We start from the raw sequence: 20272 nt of genomic DNA, 5'->3' as shown, positions 1-20272 counted from the left end.
TATAAATGCATCATTAGAATCACTAGGTTCCATTTCCATAGAGTGGAGCAACCAAAACATGAGGAGTTGACAAGACAGCCAACAAAGTACTTACGTATTTAGTTTTTTTTCTTTATATTTCAACTGTGCTCCCGTACCTAACTCGTCAGCAGATAATGTGGTCCCTTGGGGTTCTTGAGTCTCCAAGGCATGTAATTTAGTTATTTATAGGATTCACACTTTTTTCACACTGGTATTTTATTGGTTCACATATTTAATTTGGTAATTATGATAGAATTACAACTGGAATTAAGGATTAAGGATAAATACAACAGCCTGTTAAAAAACTGGAAAGATACAGAAAATTGAGTAACTGTCTCTACTGTGAGTGTCCATCCACCTGCGCAGAATTTCCCAGGAATAGCTAGGGTGTCACTTACAGAGTCTGATAAGTGGAGTTGACAAGGGGAGAATTCTGTTAAACGATGGTTGACTAGAAAGGACTCGGGAAGAAAGAGATCAGTCTTAATGCAGAGACACTCTGCAAAGCAGAAGCCAGTAGAGAAAACAGAACTAGTCTCAATCCTATTGACATACAGAACTTAACAACACAAAGCATGCTTCCCTGATATAAGCCTGTTTTCCGTGTCTCCAACAGGAACATGTTCCCTGAGAACCTGGTCCAAGCCTGTTTTCAGCAGGTAACATCAATGGTTTTGAGTTGCTCCTTTGTTCCTATGACCCACTGTGACTTCATTTTCAGCTATGACACAAAAAATGGAAGTAGCCCATCCAAACCAACAGCATAGAGTACACCGTGAACAATGGGGTTTCAGATGACTCCTGCCTTTTGCACTGTAGTGAAATGTACACCGTGTACTTCTTTCTCACCTAATACTCTCCCTCAAACAGAATCAGTCACCATGTTCTATCTTATTTACTTGTATTTTGGAGAGCCGTGTTATATTTGTAGAGAATGTGAACTCCCTGCATATGCAAAGCAGTGGACAGAAGAGCTCTCCATCTCATCTTCCTGTCCCGCTCTTGGTGACCATCGATGTCTAACATGGTGGCCAGCCCACCCAGAACTGGGTCTTTTCCTTAACCATAGATGCTCAGTGCTGTTGCTCTGCCGCACAGGCATGGGTGTATCCGATGCTCCTCCTCGTGACTGTTTACCATTGTCTTCACTCCACTAGAATTCCTTTTCTGTTTATCCAGGCTCCTTAAAACAGCTGAGTGGATCACAAACTGCTGTATTCATTTGCATAAATTATACGGACAGAGACCTCTGTATATACCGATAAAAATGGCAATTATGTTGGTCTCCCTAACCCCCACCAGAAACAGAACCACCTCTGTTTAAGAGGTGCCTTTGCAGCTCAGCCACAGTAGCCATTTGTAGGGATCAGAATTGGCAGAGATTCTGTGTGGGGAACATTTCTTTCTAGTATCATAATATAGTAGCTTTTTCTCAATCCACCATGATTGAAGCCTCACAGAACCAAACAGGGATGAAGGGAGAGATTCAACAGAACTCTCTCACTGCATAGCCTGGAGGAACTGTTGATTTGGGCACAACCACCCAGTTACACCTTTCTCGGAATGTATTAGTCATCTGGACTATTTTTATCAAAGCACTAAGGTTATTTTTCCAGATTAAAAACGGTCAGTTTATAAAAACAAAAATGATTGACAGGAATCTTCCTTTCACAGCATTTCTCCATCCATTTCCCCTACCATGAAAGGGTGAGAACATTCCAGGATTACTGAATGGCAGTTGAGAGAGTCTGGGGTTTGGATTTTTAGATCCCAGTTTTAGTCCCCAGTGCCTTCTGGGAAGGATCCTCAAAAACTAGAAGCAACATCAGTAGAACCCTTGGGGTGACAGTTATTTGGCTAAAATAACATCCATGTGGTGTAGCCTTGGATGCTGAAAAAGAAATCCCTGTTTTACTTTATGTGCCTTTGTTTTTCTCCCATGTGCAGTACAAAACCAAGCGTGAAGAAGTGAAGCCTGTTAGTGATCCTGGGGGGAACACGACAGAGGTGTCTGTCACCACAGCCATGACAACAATGTCTGAGGTAACGTCTGCCACCCACACCCTTCCCCAGCATGAGTGTGCCAGTCTTCAATGGCAGGAGAGAAAGATGGTCAGTCTTCATGAGGCACAGAAGCCACATTTCTGAGTTTACCCTTTCTCCAAACTTGTCTGCAGCCCTAAAATCAACACTTGTAATCTTTCACAGTTCCTCAGGAGAGGCACAAAACTGAACCATCCATAGTATCTCAGTTCCAAGCTGAGGTTGTACGAGGCTATAATACATCTTTCCATTTGGGTTTTCATTCAATAAACAGACATCCATATTGGTCTATGTTCCATTCCACTCTTAATTTCCTTTTGTGCATTTTCTTGATGATTTGGTTTTCTATTTTTGTTTATTTTGTTTTATTTTGTCCTGTGTTGCAATGAGTGTCTCTTTCATTTGCTCTTTATGTATGTGGGTGGGTAGTGAGGGGTACTGGGAATTAAACCCTGGGTCTCCTGTATACCAGGCAAGTGCTCTACCCTTGAGCTATTCCCCCCTCCCCGCCCCTTCTCTCTCCCATGAGTGGATAATGATGGCTGAAGTTATGGGCCCTCTCACACACTCATGCACTTTCCTCAGAGTCACCCCTATTGTCTTCTCCGTTCTGCCCTCCCTAAGAACTCATCTACACTCATATACATATTTGCATATATGTGTGACTCTACCACTAAGCTGAGACCCAGCCCCATAGGCTTTCTACCTAGAGTCCATGTATAAGAAAAAGCATGCACTATTTATGAATCTGGCCTATTATGCTTCAGTTCCAGATATAACCTTTTTTTTCCCCCTGCAAGTGATAGAATTTCACCCATCCTGATGGATCAATGAGCCTCCACTGTGGATATATACCACATTTTCTATGTGTCATTCACCCATCAGTGGGCAGCTAAGCCATCCGTGTCTTTTCTGTGTGGATAGTGCTGTGATACACATGAAGGTGTCTCTGAGCTGTGGGGATGAGTGTGTACCTTGGAGTGGTATTGCTAGATCACATCTGGACTCTTGCTGGTGCTCATTTTCTTAACAACACCCATGATGACTGAGTCTGGATAGAATCTCAGTGGACTCTTAATTTGTATTTCCCTGATGGCAAAGGACATTATACATTTTCCATATATTTATTGGCTATTTGTGATTTTACTATATAAAATGGACAGAAGCATAGTAACAAAATGCTCTATCATGTTTCTAAGTCCAAGAATGCTGTGATGCACTTCGAAGAAAAAAATATAAGTGTTAAAAAGCTGTATTCAGGCATGGTGTAGGCCTGGTAGCCATGAATTCCATGCTAGTGAGTCAACAATATCTAGAAAACCAGATATCTCTAAATAGAAGTACACATTAAGTAATGCCATGCCGTGACTGATATGAACAATGTGACAAGGCTTGTGTACGTTTCCATGGAGAACTGACACGGTGTTCATGGGAACTGTATGGAACAAGAGTATCAGGAATAAAGAGCATCGAAAATGATGGGTCTCGTCACTGTGCCCTAGCCACTCCATACACTTGGGGACCTTGGGGACTGCCTGACGTTTACAAGGTTATCAGCACAGAATACAGGCCCATGGTTCCTTGCTTGTATGTGATTCTGAGTCCAGACCATCTTAGACTTCAGAAGAGTCTCACAGTTTGTGTGCTCTGTAGCATACTGCTTCTCTAAATGGGGTCCAGAGCGCCACCAGTGTTCCTGCAAGAAACTCATGAATGTTCTGCTGTGTAAGAAACACAGCAGCCGGTCATCTCCATTCAGAGTAGATTTTGTCACCAGAGGAGTAGACCATACAAAAATCAATAGGCTTTGAGAGCTATGGAGATTTCTCCCTGTGAAATTGGAGAATCACATTCGTGGACCTGAAGTAGCACTTTGTAGTAGGCCCACAGTAGACTTCTGAATGGTCTAAGAGGAAATATTAGTTCTGGGTTTGAGGGGGAGGTGAAGTGGGGTGAGAAAGGGAGGATTGAGAAATGGAGGGAGATATTAAATGATTGATTTATAGAAAAGACTGTTCAGTCAACTTAGTTCAAATTAAACCTGGGTTGATGGTGCATGCTTGTAATCCTGGCACTCAAGAGGTTAAGGCAAGTAAGTAAATATGGACCTGGAGAGATGGCTCAGTGGGTTAAAAACACTTGTTAAAAACACAAGAGGAGCCGGGTGGTGGTGGCACACGCCTTTAATACCAGCACTTGGGAGGCAGAGGCAGGCGGATTTCTGAGTCTACAGAGTGAGTTCCAGGACAGCCAGGACTACACAGAGAAACCCTGTCTCGAAAAACCAAAAAACAAACAAACAAACAAACAAAAAACAACACAAGAGGATCTGGGTTCGATTCCCAGCACCCATGCTGGGTAGCTCATGATTCTCTGCACTAAAGCTCCAGGAGATCTGATACCCTCTTCTGTCCTCTGTGGGCATCCCCATATACACCACACACACACACACACACACACACACACACACACACACCTACACACATAACACGCACCTACATACACACTAATAACAATAACAAAAAAGTGAAAAAATATGACTTAAACTCAATAGGCCATCATTGGCTCCCTGCTTCCTATTGGAAAAAAAACAAAAACCTTAATTTCTCCCAACTATAGCCATGGGTCCTCTGTGTTTTTGCAGCTTGTCTAAGGTTCCACAAAGAGTATTCTGAGCACTCTCCATATTGGAGTTGCTGCTGCACTTTGGAAGTAGAATAGTAGAAGACAGATATCTGTCCTCAGGCAAGGAGTGATGAAAGTCATCAGAGAGACCATGGTGCTTTGGGAGCATTTGGGGGCCATAAAGGATAAGGAAGACTCATTGAAGCAGGTTCCAGAGGCCCAGCGCATCCTCTGCCCTTGCCATGTGTCTTTCTTGACCATGCTTTGTCTCATGGGTACCTACCCCTCACCTAGTTTTCCCAAACCTCACAGACATTCATGTCCTAGAATCTAAGCAACACTTACAACTCATAGTGTGGCCATGAGTTGATCGCCTACAATCTCAGTATTGGCTCAGTATTGGCTCAGGTTTCTTCTAGCCTGTCCTGTCTCTCCAGCTACATGTTAAGACCTTATACTATAGCCTGTGCAGTTAGAACATTCTAGCTGTTCCATAAACATGTTTTTCTGTCATAAATGAGAAATGACTAGTACCCCACTGGCTCGTCAGCATTATTCTTTATAGACCCGGCCTGTCTTACAAAGATTATGTTATCCCTTAGTAAATCTCATGCTATTTTTTGCTCAGAATGAAGTGATGAAATGATTCATACTATCTGATGTCTGGCTAGTTTTCATCTCTTTAAAATCCCGTTGGTCACATCAGATCCAAGGCAGTGATGAATGTCCCTCGGCTTTGTTATCAGGAAGGGACAGATGGTACAATGTCCTTTGAATGTTCATGCTGGTAAACACTCTGTAGGTCTTGCATTATTAATTTCTATCTTTTTTAAAAAAAGAAGTCTCCAAATGTAGCTAGTGGTTAGCCCTGAAAAATGCCCCAATTATAAAATTCATAAAAATGTATGACACCACAGCATTGGAATTTTTCAGAAGACATGTTCACAGATGAGCTTGTTAAGAAGACAAAGCCTCTGGGCAATGATAGTGCATGCCTTTAATCCCAGCACTTGGGAGGCAGAGGCAGGCAGATTTCTGAGTTCGAGGCCAGCCTGGTCTACAGAGTGAGTTCCAAGACAGCCAGGCTATACAGAGAAACCCTGTCTCAAAAAAAAAAAAAAAAAAGAAAGAAAAAAAAAAAGACAAAGCCCCATAAACCTCAGTGGCAGGGGACAAAGCGATTCACACGCAGACTTCCATCACTGTTGTTTTACTTCTTAAGTCTCTTCTAAGAACTCTGATTCCCATCATGATTTCCTTGGGTTTGATCTACAGAACAAGACAAAGGAATACAAGATCGTGGGTCTGTACTCAGATGGCATCAATGTCCTGGGCTTGATTATCTTCTGCCTGGTCTTCGGACTTGTCATTGGAAAAATGGGAGAAAAGGGGCAGATTCTGGTGGATTTCTTCAATGCGTTGAGTGACGCTACCATGAAAATTGTTCAGATCATCATGTGGTGAGCAGCACTGATTGATACCATACTGTTCTCCCTAATAACGCCTTCTCAGAACTGGGGAGAGGAGACTTATGCTCCTACATGAGTCCTTCCTAGAGAAGGCAGACATTTAAAATCAAGATTGGGAGTGCTAGCTGATTTTACTACCTCCTCGGGAATTAGTCTAGACCTAAAAGTCTGTCAGCCATTGTCTCTTGCCTCAGCGGTCTGGAGTGTAACCTGCAACTACACAGCCTTCCTGTCAGTAGGGATTTCTGAAAGTTCCTGGAGTATCTGAATGCTAAGTGCTTCTTCTTAGGCCCTAGGCAGAAATGAAAGTGAAAATATCACAACTCTTCTAGCCTAGGTTTGACCACATCTGGATGAGACCACATCTGCCTGTCTGTCCTGCCAGAGAGATGCCCAAAAAAGTTCAGCTTTCCTGAGAGACCCCTGCTGCCCCTAGCTCATGTGGAATTGGCTGAACATTTTATAATCTAAGTAGTCAAAATTGACAGGAAAATATCCAGTAGTGACAGCCAAGGAAGTGATTTAATTTCATTAAAACCTCAGCTCCATCATCTGTAAGAGAAGGATAATAAAATCTAGCCCAGGGCTAGAGGAAGTGAAATGATGAGCATTAAGTGAAATGATGCATGTAAAATATTTCCCCAGCTTAGGGCATAGCTACATAGAGCTCCACTGTGGGAGCCAGTGTGGCCACACACAGTGTCGTTACTATTGCCTCCTCAATGACACCAGAGAAGCAAGATGATCATGGCTGGAAAGATTCTGCACATGTGAGATGAAGAGATAGAACATCCAATGGTGTGTGTGTGTGCACTGTATGTGTGCTTCTTCGGCACACATTCTTACCAGTACCCTCTTAATTTGGGGGTGCTGGACTCAAAGCTGAGCCCCTGATTATAGCCTGTGGTCCTTCCAGTGGGGAGCACATGCCCACTCAGCATGCTCACACTGGCTGGTTCCCTCTCCGGCAACCTGTCTGAGAAAACCTCTGATGACTGAATTGCACCTTTCCTGTGCTTGCTTTCTAGCTACATGCCGATTGGTATTTTGTTCCTAATTGCTGGGAAGATCATAGAAGTTGAAGACTGGGAAATCTTCCGCAAGCTGGGCCTTTACATGGCCACGGTCCTGAGCGGGTATGTCTGACTCAAGAGAAGAAACAGAACTCCCTGCAGATACATTGGAGTTACTGGAGAAAGGCCAGAGTGCAGCTAGTTAGATGTAGCTTTTCTCTCATGAAGGAGAGCAGAGCATCAAGGCTGTCCTTTAACAGCTGTACCGTAGGTGGATCGTGCTGTGCTAATTGCCAGCTCCTGGCAGAACAGCTTGGACCAGGCTTTGCCACACACTTCATTGGTTGCCTTTAAAACAGGAAGAAAAGCTCGTTTGTAGGCTCTCTGGGCTATCTCCTGTCCCTTACTTCCTTAAGAATATAAATGAATCAAGCAGGCAAGAATACCTCCCACATAATCCAAAGCTGAAAGAAATTAAGAAGGATCTAAATAAATTTGATCTCACGCAAGTAGGAATAGGAGGGCTGGGTTTGGTTCTGAGGTTCTTGCTGAACTGGTAGCTACTGCTGTGTCTTGTGTCAGGAGGTGTCCAGATGCTCGGGAAATAATCTGGCTGTTTAGTGAGTGTCTGAGACCTTTCAGAAGCCATAAAATAAACAGGAAAGGTGCCAGGGTTGAATCTCTTACACGTTTCTTACAGCCAAGCTGTTGGCTCCTTAAGAAGAGATGCCGTAGGTTCTGAATGGTGCCTCCAAACACCCAGGCAAGGTGAAGATGGTTCTATCTGCCGAGAACTATGGTGCAAGAGAATGAGTACATGATACTGATTTTCTTCCCATGGGCCAGTCACCAACCTTGAACCATCAGCTCCCCTCTCAGAACCTCACCACACTGAGGACCTCCCACAGCACAGCATTAGTTGTTAACCTGGTGTGCCAACCACAGCTTTCCAGCCATACAGAAGCAGCCTGGTCCAACAGTGTACGGGTCAGAGTTGAACTGCAGGACTACAGAGATAAGAGAGGCGGGGCTTCTACTTTCTACTAGCCCTGAACTGGAGCTGCTGCTGAGGCAGGCCATACCAGGGGTGGGGTGGGTGGTGATGTGGCTGTCTGGGATAATAAGGCATTTTTAATGGGGTTCTATTGAGTTCTTGTCTTTTATTCTATTTATGTTTCTAACAGAAAACTAAACATCGTAGAGAAAATCTCATGAGTCTCTTCACTAAGAGGACTCTGTCCTCGTACTCTCAAGATCCCTCTTTGTAGAGTTCACTGTTCATTGTCTAACTGAATGGCCAGCTTGTCACTTACATGTGCATGCATCTGCTAGAGAGTCTCATGTAGTCAGCCCCATTTAGGGCAACCCATAGCTGCCTAAGTGAAGCATTCTGGGAGGAGGACAGGCATAATAAGAACTTGGGGCCAGTCATAAAGTACAAGTTTCTCCTTGCTGCAACTCTGACCTCCCTCTTAGGTAGTAGACATCATTCGAGAGCACGGTCCAGAGGACGGGGTCCGGTGGCCTGTGAGGAAAGCTATAATAAGGTATCATGGTGGGGACAAATGTGACCTTGAAGGGAGACTCAGCTCAGCCAGGGAAGGTATGGGATATTTCTCTGAGGTTTGAGAGAGGATTGAAACTTCCATGGAAGGTGGCAGACAGAGATGATTTATTGCACACAGAGGAGAAATGCATTGCAGGGACAGAACAGATGATGTAACGCTCAGTGAGCTTGGAGATCTAAATTTATCTTCAGAATTTGCTAATAACTTTGACAAGGTGTTTCCTCTGCTGAGCAAGCCTTGACATCCCCATCTGTGGAATGGGGACATCTGTTTGCTGTCAGACGCCCCTGTCTCACTGGGTCTTTGTGAAAGTTTAAAGATAATCATGATTTCTTTGGTTTTTTTTCAAGACAGGGTTTCTCTGTATAGTCCTAGCTGTCCTGGAACTCACTCTGTAGACCAGGCTGGCCTCGAACTCAGAAATCCACCTGCCTCTGCCTCCCAAGTGCTGGGATTAAAGGCGGGCGCCACCACCGCCGGGCTATGTCATTATTTCTAAAGCTGACTGAAAAGCTAGATCAGTGTGAGGACGTGGTATTGAGACTTTCTCCCTCTTGTTTGCAGGCTTGCAATCCACTCCCTCGTAGTACTGCCACTGATCTATTTCATAGTTGTGCGCAAGAACCCTTTCCGCTTTGCCTTGGGCATGGCGCAGGCTCTCGTGACAGCCCTCATGATCTCATCCAGGTAACCAGAAGGAGGAGTGTCTGGGAGTGTCTGCCATCTCTTATCACTTGGTGAAGAAGACTGCAGCATCTGGTTTTGATAGGCACCTTTGAGAGATGGTGTCTATACTCTGTCCATCTTCTTGAATGTGTTTCTCCACCATTCTTAGTACTTCCTACACTCTTGCTGTGGCCTGATACCCAGAAAAGATTCTGATGGGGGACACAGTGGTAGGCACAGCACCTTCTGTTTCTGGTCTGGCCAAAAATACCAGCAGATGGACTGGGACCCAGGTTCAATTCCCAGCACCCACATAGTGGCTCACAATTGTAACCCCAGTTCCTGGAAATTCAACACCCTCTTTGGGCCTCTGAGAGCACTAAGCATACATTCAGACAAAACACACATACCCATAAATATCAAATAAAATTAGAATAAATTATTTTCTTAATTACCAGCATGCTTTGGGGCCTTTTTTTCACCTTTTGGAAAATGAGGGTCTTTGGGGGTAGGAACTGAGGCCTGGAATTCTTAGATCTAAATTATTTTCTCTTGATCCCACAGTTCAGCAACCCTGCCCGTCACATTCCGCTGCGCGGAGGAGAAGAACAAGGTGGACAAGAGGATCACAAGATTCGTGCTTCCTGTCGGCGCCACCATCAACATGGACGGCACCGCGCTCTATGAAGCTGTGGCAGCCGTGTTTATTGCGCAACTGAATGGCTTGGACCTGAGCATTGGGCAGATCATCACGATCAGGTGAGGTACAATATCACTGCTTGGACTGCCTCAAGTAAACATGGTCTGTGGGGAGAAACCAAGAAGCACCCTGAGATGGAATGTTCTATTGGTCTATAGATCCCTGCCCGAGACATGGGGTAGACTCACGGTACATGCAATTCCTGCTTCAGGAGATGGGTAGCTGAAGCATCTCTGTTCAGTTTACTGTGGCCACCAGGTGCCAGAGTTTCCACACCAAAGATTCAAGGTTGAATCCAGGACTAGTCCTTGCTCTGTTGGGAGTTCCTGGTGGGCAGGATACCCACATAAATGCTGGATTTGTGACAGGACTCTCACAGAAAATTGATTGGGGGTCATGGAGGACCCCAATGAGGGAAGGATCATACATACCTGGGAAGAGGGAAGGACAGATTCCTAGAGGACGGAAAAGTATAGGTAAATCTTAGATGAATTGGAATAGCAAGGAAGGACAAAAGCTAAGCTCTCAGAGCAGCAGAAATATCTCAGAACCTAGCCTGAGAGTCCAGATTATTAGCATAGCATGAACAGATTTGCATTTGTATGGCGGGAGTATTTAAAGTATTTTAAAGATAATTAGCAGTGTGGTGGGAGGCTTGGATAGGAGCAGGGACCTCAAGCTAGAAGATCAGTAAGTCATCAAATGGCCCAAATCAAGACATTCACTGGGCATACCTCAGACTTAGTGAATCAAAGAGCCACCGTCTGGATTTAAGAGAATGCTTATAAAGTCCTGATGCCTACACAGTGAGTCCCCAGTAAATGTGAGACATGGGTGACATTATTTCGGAAGAATTTGTAGAGAAGAGAGAACTAAGGGAGAAACCTCAGAAACCTATTCGAGGTAGATGAAGGAGGAAAGGGGAGGGGGAGGAAGAAAACAGGAGAGAGGAAAGTGGGGGCACCGTGGAAACCTGGGGACAAGAAGTTTATTTTCAAAGATTAAAATGGTCCAGTGTCTAATGCCATAAAGAGTTCAAGTCAAAGGAAGACTGAAATTGATTCATTGATTGAAATTGATTGAAATTGATTCAGGAGGTGGGAGAAATGACATTGGTGGTAAGTTCCATTGGAGTTGTGTCCTAGGACAGCATTAGTAGCCAGTAGCCCCGTGTGGCCAGGGGCTGGCTGAACTGGATAGCACGGATGTAGAACAGACCCATGACTACAGACAGTTCTGCTGGAAGAGCACACTGTTTATATGACAGACCAAGATTCTAGTTGATCTCAGGACCATAGTTCAGGTTCAAGTGTCAGTTTCAAATGAACCTGGGCGAGCTTCATTTACATTTCGAGTACACTTTGTGCGTACTCTCCACAGTTTTATGAAGTATTCGTGGTGTGCTTAGATTTTAACTGTGATCTGTCATGTGAGATCAGTTGTGGGATTTTTCCATCCATAGTGTCACTTTAGCCTTAGATTTTGGAGAACTTAGGATGTTAGACTTTCAAATCAGGTATTGATGTCATCATGGTTAGGTTAACTAGGGCTGCAGGAACAGAGTCCTCTCCTTGGCTGATTAAAGAGTAAAAAGAGAAAACAAGATTGCAGCACTCAGCCAGGTTTTATTGAAAGCACACAAAAGTACACAAAGAGACAGACTCCTCCAGTAGTAAAGAGGATCCAGGACCCAGTATCTGAGTTTTCCTGGCAGAGCCAAAACTTTCATATGTTAGAAGGTGGGACGAGTTCTCTTTCTCCCTCAGAATTGATTGGTTTGGGCTGTTGTAATGGATTGATTGGGTAGCTCAGAGTTGATTGGTTCCCACCTTTAGAGCCTTCTCTTCCCTATTTAAAAATCAGCACCAGGCAGTTTCCTCTGGCAGGAAAAACATCAAGGCTTTACCTTAAAGAGGGAGAAGGAAGCCAGCCATCTTAAATGCTTATGGGAAAGTACATTGGTCTATGTAGAGCATCTTTTCCCTGTCTGCTTGCCTACCAGAGAGTTGTCAGACTCCTGGTCCCTCAGTATTCTCAGACAGTGTTGTTCCGGTGGTGTCTGCTGTACTCAGAGCAGCAGCAGAACAGCAGAAGTGCTGTGTTCTGAGTTTGCTGCACTGGTACTATCCTGACCTTTCAGGGTTTTGTCTACACAAAAGCTGTCCAGACATCTAACCCCTCAAATGCAGGCAGGGAGCTGAGAGTTAGAGAAGCACCCTGCTGAAGAAGTAGCAAATTGCCAGGAATGTAAGCCAGATGTGTCTGACTCCAAAACCTGTGTTCATGCTACCTCATAGCCCACCCTCCAGTCCTGCTGAGCCTGGGTGCTAGAAGGCTCAGCTGTGCTGAGGCTGGATGTGTTTAAACAGTAATACGTTTTCATCTTATTTGAAGACAGAGTATTCTGAATGTCACACTAAAGCCAGTCAAATGACAGAAGCTTTGTGGGCAAGTCCAAGGCTCAAGGGCAGAGTCTTCTCTGAAGAAGTTCTGAAGCCCAGCCTCAAGCATGTAAGGACATGGCTAACCACATGTTGAAGCTTCTAAGGGAATCTAAGAGCCTGGGCACAGATCCCTTCTGACAAAGAAAATCCCTTGATACATTGTTAATTTTTTTCAACCATCACTGAAATAAAGTTGGATTTTTTTTTTCAAAAAGGACTTAGGAAACACAGTTCCCCTGGATCATGTAAGCCTGAAATTTTTAGAAATGTTGGCACAACTCCAGAACTAAGTCACACTAAACTGGCAGCCCTAGCCACTAAAGGAACACATACTAGGCAAAGCAGCTGGCTGGCTGTTGACCCTTGAGCAGCCCCTAAGACAGCAGTAGACAGATGAATGGGCAGCAGAGCCTGTTTGGGAATTCAGAGGCCTTTGGGACCCACAGGAATATGTATCTGTGGCTAGATGTGGCTTCATCTAGTTTATATCAGCAGTTTCTGCACCTTTGCCTTTCAGCCTGCCCACATCTGGAAATGGTACTTTACCCTGTGGGTGAGGCCATAGCTCCAAAAAGCATGGTGGGTGTACTTACCTGCTCTTTCCATTCAACGAGTTTTCAGGGCATGGTAAGCCTCGATTTCTCCAGAATAGCCCAATTAAAATAAACATACTGCTGGTAAGAAACTGCATAATGCCAGGAGAAATGTCCCTATGCCCTATACTGTGAGCTCAGGAGAGAGCTTGTCAATGACTTGGTAACGAAGTTCTTCTGGCTACCTACTCAAGGTTCCAAATCGCTCTTCCTCTTGTACAAAATACATCTGCTGGCCTAAAGGAACAGTCAGGAATGCTTGTACCTTGGACGGTGTCACAATTTCTCAATTCAGTGCCTTAAACAGATCTTCTTAGGGAAGACAAGAGTCTTGTGATGGCCAGACATTATGTAAAACCTGCATGACCATTGCTTTATCCCTCTGCCTTCACTCTTCTGTCCCTCTGCTCACCTTCCCGTGCCAACTAAAATTCCTGACACACACTAGGTGCTCTGTAGATGACTGAGCAGCTGAGACTGGAAGAGGAAGGAAAGAAGGGGAGAGGGATCTGACATTTATTAAGGTACTTGATGGGTAGATAAAGCTTTGTATGAAAATCTTGTATAAAATATTGGTAAATCCCTACCCTCCCTCTGAATGACTGCCTCGGTTTGGGGGATTGTTGCTGTTCTGTACTGCCTTGTTTTAGAGTGGTCTGCCACATGCTCTCCTCCTGCCATGATATCCTGTTCCTCTTAAGCCTCTACAGTTCAGGGGTGTGTGTGAGTGTGTGTGTGTGTATTGTGTATTGGATGGATAGGTGGATCTTACAGACACACACACACACACACACACACACACACACACACACACACACCAAAACTGGTTAACAAATGGGCTCTAACTGTCCAGGATGGGAATATAACAGTAATAACAGCTAGAGCCTGTGTCAGACCTGACGCCTTGATGGGAGGAATGGATGTCTAACCCTTTCCTGCCATTGTGTTCTGGCTACAGTATTACAGCCACGGCTGCTAGCATTGGAGCTGCTGGTGTGCCCCAGGCTGGCCTGGTGACCATGGTGATCGTGCTGAGTGCAGTGGGGCTGCCTGCTGAGGATGTCACCCTGATCATTGCTGTTGACTGGCTCCTGTAAGTTGGGACAAATGCCCCTGCCTTGGTTGGCTGGGTGGGCAGCTGCCTAGCGGTGCCTTCTTCCTCGAATTGCCTAATGAGCCGTCTGTTACTGCTTTCATTTCCTTCTGGCAAAGCTGCCTGGTAACATGCTTAAAATTAACTCTTCATAACCTCAGCGGGGGTTTTCAAAAGCCAGTGGATTCCATCAGTTTCTGGTATACTGAGTGACACTTAAGGTTAGTGGCTGGGTGGGGGACAATATTAAGCATGAGACAGTGGAGTGAAGGAGCAGGGTAAGCCTATCCCCACATGTCCCAGTCATGAGTTAACTTCATAAACAGGACCGCATGCTTCAAAATCAGTGCCTCTTTCCAAGCATCTTTGGCATCCTCTGGGCTGGTGACAAAAGCAAAGGTTTTACCATATGCCTGCGTTTAAATCCTCATCTGGCATCTTAGTGGGTTTAGGATCTTGAAGATGTTCCTTAACTTCTCTGAGGCCCAATTGCATTATTTATGAGATGGGGAAAAATTATGCCTACCTCAGTAGCTTGTTGTAGGGACCAAAATGGGCTCATACGAGCCAAGTGTCTAGAAGTGTGGCTGGCATTCGGTACAAGCTCAACAGAAGGCACGTTCTATCGTTATGATGGTGATGAGTCAAACCAACCGCTCAGCTCCAGACAGTTCTCCTATCTTATACACGTATACCCTATACATAGAACATCTGTGAGAGAAGATGCCTCCTTGACACCCAAAATTGAAAGTGGAACAACCTGGTCTCTGGCTTTATCTTTGATACTCGTCTATACGTCTGCCAGCTAGTTCCAAGGTCTGGCTCTGCCCCTGGCCATACGAATAAGTGTAGCTCCATACTGAACCTCATTTCCTATTAGAGAGACACCAGGGTTGAACAGCTCATAAACAGCACCTAAGATTGGGGCATGGCCATGCGGTGGAGGTGACAAACTTGTGACTGGTGTAGAAGCCGTGATCACTGCACAGAAACGGCCATTTCAAGTAAAAGAAGAAACCAGGCTGACTTGAACCCTGATTTTTCCTAGATGCAGTGACTTTTGCTCCCAAGATGAGTGAAGGTCCAAGCTACAGGATGCTGAGATGCTGGGAGAGGCCATGTGCATTGGCATGTGTAGTCACCATTGGCTTCCTAAATATCATCTCCACAAGTGTGCCCATGTTCTCAGTTCTTTTACCCAATCTCAGCATCAAAATGGACACACCCTCTATAGGCCTTCACTATAGGCCTTCCTGCCATTGGCCTCTCCTCCAGCCTGCCTGGGATTAAGACACACGGAGGGTGAATCGAGGAGGAATCCGTCTCCCGGCTGGCCTGTATTTTTGGGACCTCATTGTTCTTCCATGTCCCTGCCAGGTTGTCCATGGAGTGACCTTAATTGGTAAAGAAATGAGTACACCAGGGAACACACCTGAGGCCCACAGACTTGGCACCATCCAAACCTCAACCAAATACTGAGATTTTCTCACTTTAGTCAAAAGAGAGCTCCTAGTACCACAGGCATTACACCTGGGAAACCCACAAAACAGAAGTCCGAGCTGAGTTCTGAGCTATCCTTAGAACCCTCTGTGTCTATTTGGAAACACCATTCTTATCTGAGAAGAAATGAGGGAATTTCAGGAGACTGAGATGTCATTTCTACTTACTGGGAGCATGGACCAAATGGGGCCCATTTTCTTATTCATCCCTTTAGAAACCACCTTCTGCTCCAGGCCAGTGAAGCACCTTCATAGATCTTAACTGAGCACATCAGAACCTTTCCTTTCTCCGTATGACAGAGAAGGAAGAGGAAATCTGAGCCCATTCTAACTCTCCTGTCTCTTTCCCAGGGACCGGTTCAGGACCATGGTGAACGTTCTGGGTGATGCATTTGGGACAGGCATCGTGGAGAAGCTCTCGAAGAAGGAGCTGGAGCAGATGGATGTTTCATCTGAAGTCAACATTGTGAATCCCTTTGCCTTGGAACCCACAATCCTTGATAGCGAAGACTCAGATACCAAGAAGTCTTATGTCAATGGGGGCTTTGCGGTAGACAAATCTGACACCATCTCGTTCACTCAGACCTCACAGTTCTAGATGCCTGGCCTCAGATGCCTGGGATTGCGAAGGACATTTCCACAGGAGCCATCTCTTAGCAAACTCCAACATTAAGGAACGAGAAGGACACTTAAGAGTCAACTCTACATTTAGTTTGATAAACAGACCTCCAGATTATTTTCTATATTTGGCTTTATAGCCTTTGTTCTCTGGGTTTGGGGATTTGGGGTGGGATGAACTGAAAAGAAATTAAGAAAGTTGTATTATCTGGATTTTCTAATTCTATAAAACAAAGCTTGGAAGTATATGAAGTAGTAACTGTTGGGATTAGGTCATAGATATGGAAGAGAAATTGCTTTCTCATGCATAGACCAGTGTTTGGGGTTTTTAAACAATATTGGCTACAAATTTTTACTCAGGCTTTCTACTGGCAGGACTTCCTTTGCCTTCTTACTTTTTATAGATTATAATGCATCTCAAAAGCCCCACCCAGTTAACGTGCCAAATTTTCCATTTTGACCTCATCTCCAGTCACTCTCAAACTACTCTGGAAAAAAAAAGCAAAAAGGATCAGCATAGTTCTGCAATAACACTTTAAAGATAGTTGTGGGGTTTAGGGGAAGGGGAAGGGTTTTTTATTCAATGTACTGTATTGAGACACTGGTAGCTGTTTAGCCAGTGTTCAGTATAGAACTATATGTATATGTGTATATATTTATTATTTTCATGTAATTTGCAAGACAGAGATCAGTAATCAACTATCAATGTGAAATAAGCAGCTTTCCTTGTACTTGAATCAAAACTATGGTTGCAGCCTAGGTGTGCTTCGGAGTTCACCAGAACACTGTCAGGTACTCTGGGATGAGAAACCAAGTTGCTGGGTTACTGTGATTCAAGCCCTAAAGCAGAAACATATTATGGTGAAATTCTAAGATGGCACAGCCGTTCATGTACCACAACTAGGGTCGAGCTCCCTGGAGTGGGGACTCCCTGTTAGCATGGAGTAAGTACACTTACAAAGACACTGTAAAGACAGGATGTGCTCAGAGAGCAACGGAAGACTTCCATCTGCAAGTAGACTTCAAGACCCACTTCACAAGGCTGTCACTTTTCTGCCCTTGGTTTTCTCTGCCCCCTCCCCCCAGGGCCAAACCAGCAGTGGCAAGCCATCACCTAAGCTGTTTCAAAATGGGTGGCCTAAATTTAATAAGCCTCATTGCAACGTGACCACGATACCCTTATACTGTAGTCTTTTTATGTTATCCTTCATTTTTTTGTTTTTTGTTTTTTGTTTTTGTTTTTTTGAGACAGAGTCTTTCTACATAGCCCTGGCTATCCTGAAACTCACTATGTAGACTAAACTGGTCTCAAACTCACAGAGATCCTCCTGCCTCTGCCTCCTTAGTGCTGGCCTGAAAGGCAAGTGTCACCATGCCCATCTCTGCACTGTATCCTTACAGAATAAAAGCATAAAAGCCAGGCCATAAGCTACTGGTAACAGTGGTTCAGGGGAAATGCTTCAGTCCTTCTCTGGAGAGGACTGTTCTGAGAATCTCAGCCTTGTGGCTTAAAATCCTCTGCCTGTCTTTCTCCTGTTAATTTCTGAAGATGGCTTATTAAAGTCTACGCTTCTGTCTTGGTCCTGTAAATAAAACCCAACAAAAACTTGTACTTAACATGGAGACAGATTCATAACAGCGTGTTTCTATAGTGCCCATAAGTTACTTAAACCCATGCTTTTATATTAAAGAAGCCAGAAACCGTGCCAAAGATAGCAGGGAGGTAAACAAATGGCCAGTGTTGGCCACGTCCACCCGAAAGCTACAGACTGACCATCACAGCGACCCGTGACTCCGAACATTGAAGTAGAAGTATCTGTAATCTTTATAGGAAGTAAATCTAAATCTAAATGAGGTTGAATGAATACTTTATTTAGGAATGGACGGTTTTGTCCTCTTATCAGGCAGTTCTCAGTAGTGGCAGCGAATTGGCAGAGCTGTTCACGAGATCACTGGGGTCAGCCGTGTAACCAACCACTTAACACACTGTGCTGTTAACTTAAGAGGACACGTTCCATTTCCTTCTCAATAAACATTTCCCACACTCTTTCTCCCCGTTTCTTCCTGCCTCTCTCTGTTCTTTCATTTACCTGGGTAGGTGTGAGAATGTGAACTGTGGGCTAGTGCTAGCAGCTCTCTGAGATCGTTGGCTTTAAAACCAGAGATCGGCTTGGAAACGTTTTGTCATCCGGAGAATGAAAAAGTCAGGGCTTGAGGGAGACCCACTGATCCTTTCTGCTCACCAGTGAGGATAACAGGACTGGAAGGCCTGGCCAGTATGGACAATTGGGATCCCATTTTGTGGCTGAAACAGAAATAGGATTTGCTAGAAATTGCTATCATTCGAGTCAGCCAAATCTCAATAGCGTGATGAATTGGTTCACTGAAGAGCCAGTCCTACCCTCTGAGATAGGACTACCAATCACAAGTGGCAGGATTTGGATGCCCTTGAGAGAGATGACATGTTCCTGCCTGAGCACCCCAGTTACCAGCAGGTTCTCCAGAACAGGACTCATTCCTGGTCCCACTGAGGAAAGGCAGCATAGAAATGCCAGTTGGTCTCTGGCCAGAGGAACGCAGAATGGAGTCTTGACTGCAGTGCAGGGTGCAGACATTCTCAACAACACAGCGATATAGAACAGAGTTTGGAATAGCTGGTGGAACTGAGCAGAAGCCCACCCCATGAGCTTAGCCAGCTCCCAAATGATACTCACAGACAGTGTCGGTACTCACTGTACCGACAGGTGACTTTAATGTTTTGTAAGCTCTCTGGGTTATTAAAAGCCCAGCTCTGTTTTTAGAGTCACCATGCGTGGCCTGGTGATCAGAAGAGGAGTGAAGAAGTAATATTGGTTTTGATGGTGGTAAATGACCTTCCCTCTATGGCCGGAGGGAAGAGGTCCTGCACAGTCTTGGCAGAGCACTAAGATGATGTACATGGGTACTGGTAGTCTGCATTTAGTAAATTCTCGGTAAGAAACCACAAAAGACACATAACCTGTGAGTACACAACTCCAGTACCTTCTTACCTTTGTGATCCTTTCCAGTAATATAAGACACGCCTGCCATCCCCCCACCATGACCCCCCCTCAAAAAAATACAACCTGACACACAAGGTTAAGACACTTTCCCAGGGTCACATAAGGAACAGAGGTGGGGACACAGTAATTCAGTTCCAGGGCCAACATCCTTCGCTGGGCACTGCCAGGCAGATAAGGCCAGGGGTGCTGGTGTTTCACTTTACCTCAAGTCTAGGGTGGCCTGAACATTTTGAAACACTTAAGAATCATTGTAGAGATCTACTTTGCAGCATAATGCCTGTAATTAAAAATACTGCATTGCAATACTTAAAATTTTGCTAAGAAGGTCTTTAGCATCAAGGAGGGAGGGACGGCTGTGATAGACACAGGTGACTGACTGTACAGACGGTTGCATGGAGCTATACACAGTAAATAGTCACAGCTTATGGTATGACTAGAATCTTGATAAGTGATTTAAATAAGTGAATATGATCCTCGAAACACCATGTGTTGACCGTGTGCTGGCACAGGGCCAAGTAGTTCCCATGTATAACCCTATCTGTTCATTCTAACTCGCTCCCCTGTTGCTGTCTTCCAGATGAGGAAATTGGCCTTCCAGGGTTAAGAACTTGCCCAAGTTCACCCAGCTAGGACACATACATGATTCCAAGTCTTTTCCTAGGGGTGCATAACAGCATCCTCCTTCAAGGTTGTTTGTGCTTTCTAATGTCGTTTAATTTGCTACAACCAAATTTACTTAGACAAATTCTCTTTCCCCATTTTCCCATTCTGGCAATAGATAATTTAAAATGTCCATGAGCCTCCTTTCACCCAGTGGCTTGACCTTTCCCCTCTTTATGGCTGATTTGGCTCCCCCTCCTCTCCCTCCTCTTCCCCTCC

The 20272-nt window shown here is 44.7% G+C and overlaps 1 protein-coding gene across 1 annotated transcript in view; it reads left to right on the top strand.

Moving 5' to 3' along the window:
* Positions 1–18410, top strand: part of Slc1a1 (solute carrier family 1 member 1) — a 74084-nt gene extending 55674 nt beyond the window's left edge. Inside the window, exons 5-12 of the mRNA XM_028764025.1 lie at positions 638–680; positions 1969–2064; positions 5965–6149; positions 7187–7294; positions 9304–9426; positions 9970–10164; positions 14101–14235; positions 16086–18410. Coding sequence (XP_028619858.1) covers positions 638–680; positions 1969–2064; positions 5965–6149; positions 7187–7294; positions 9304–9426; positions 9970–10164; positions 14101–14235; positions 16086–16332 — 1132 coding nt within the window. The 3' untranslated portion in view covers positions 16333–18410. The remainder of the gene's footprint in view (positions 1–637; positions 681–1968; positions 2065–5964; positions 6150–7186; positions 7295–9303; positions 9427–9969; positions 10165–14100; positions 14236–16085) is intronic.
* The last annotated feature ends 1862 nt before the right edge of the window (positions 18411–20272 follow it).

Source organism: Grammomys surdaster, unplaced genomic scaffold (genome assembly GCF_004785775.1).
Source record: "Grammomys surdaster isolate TR1022 unplaced genomic scaffold, NIH_TR_1.0 141, whole genome shotgun sequence".
In the NCBI taxonomy this organism is placed as follows: domain Eukaryota; kingdom Metazoa; phylum Chordata; class Mammalia; order Rodentia; family Muridae; genus Grammomys; species Grammomys surdaster.
The sequence above is the reverse complement of the archived record's forward strand: the minus strand, read 5'-3'. Positions and strand labels throughout refer to the sequence as shown.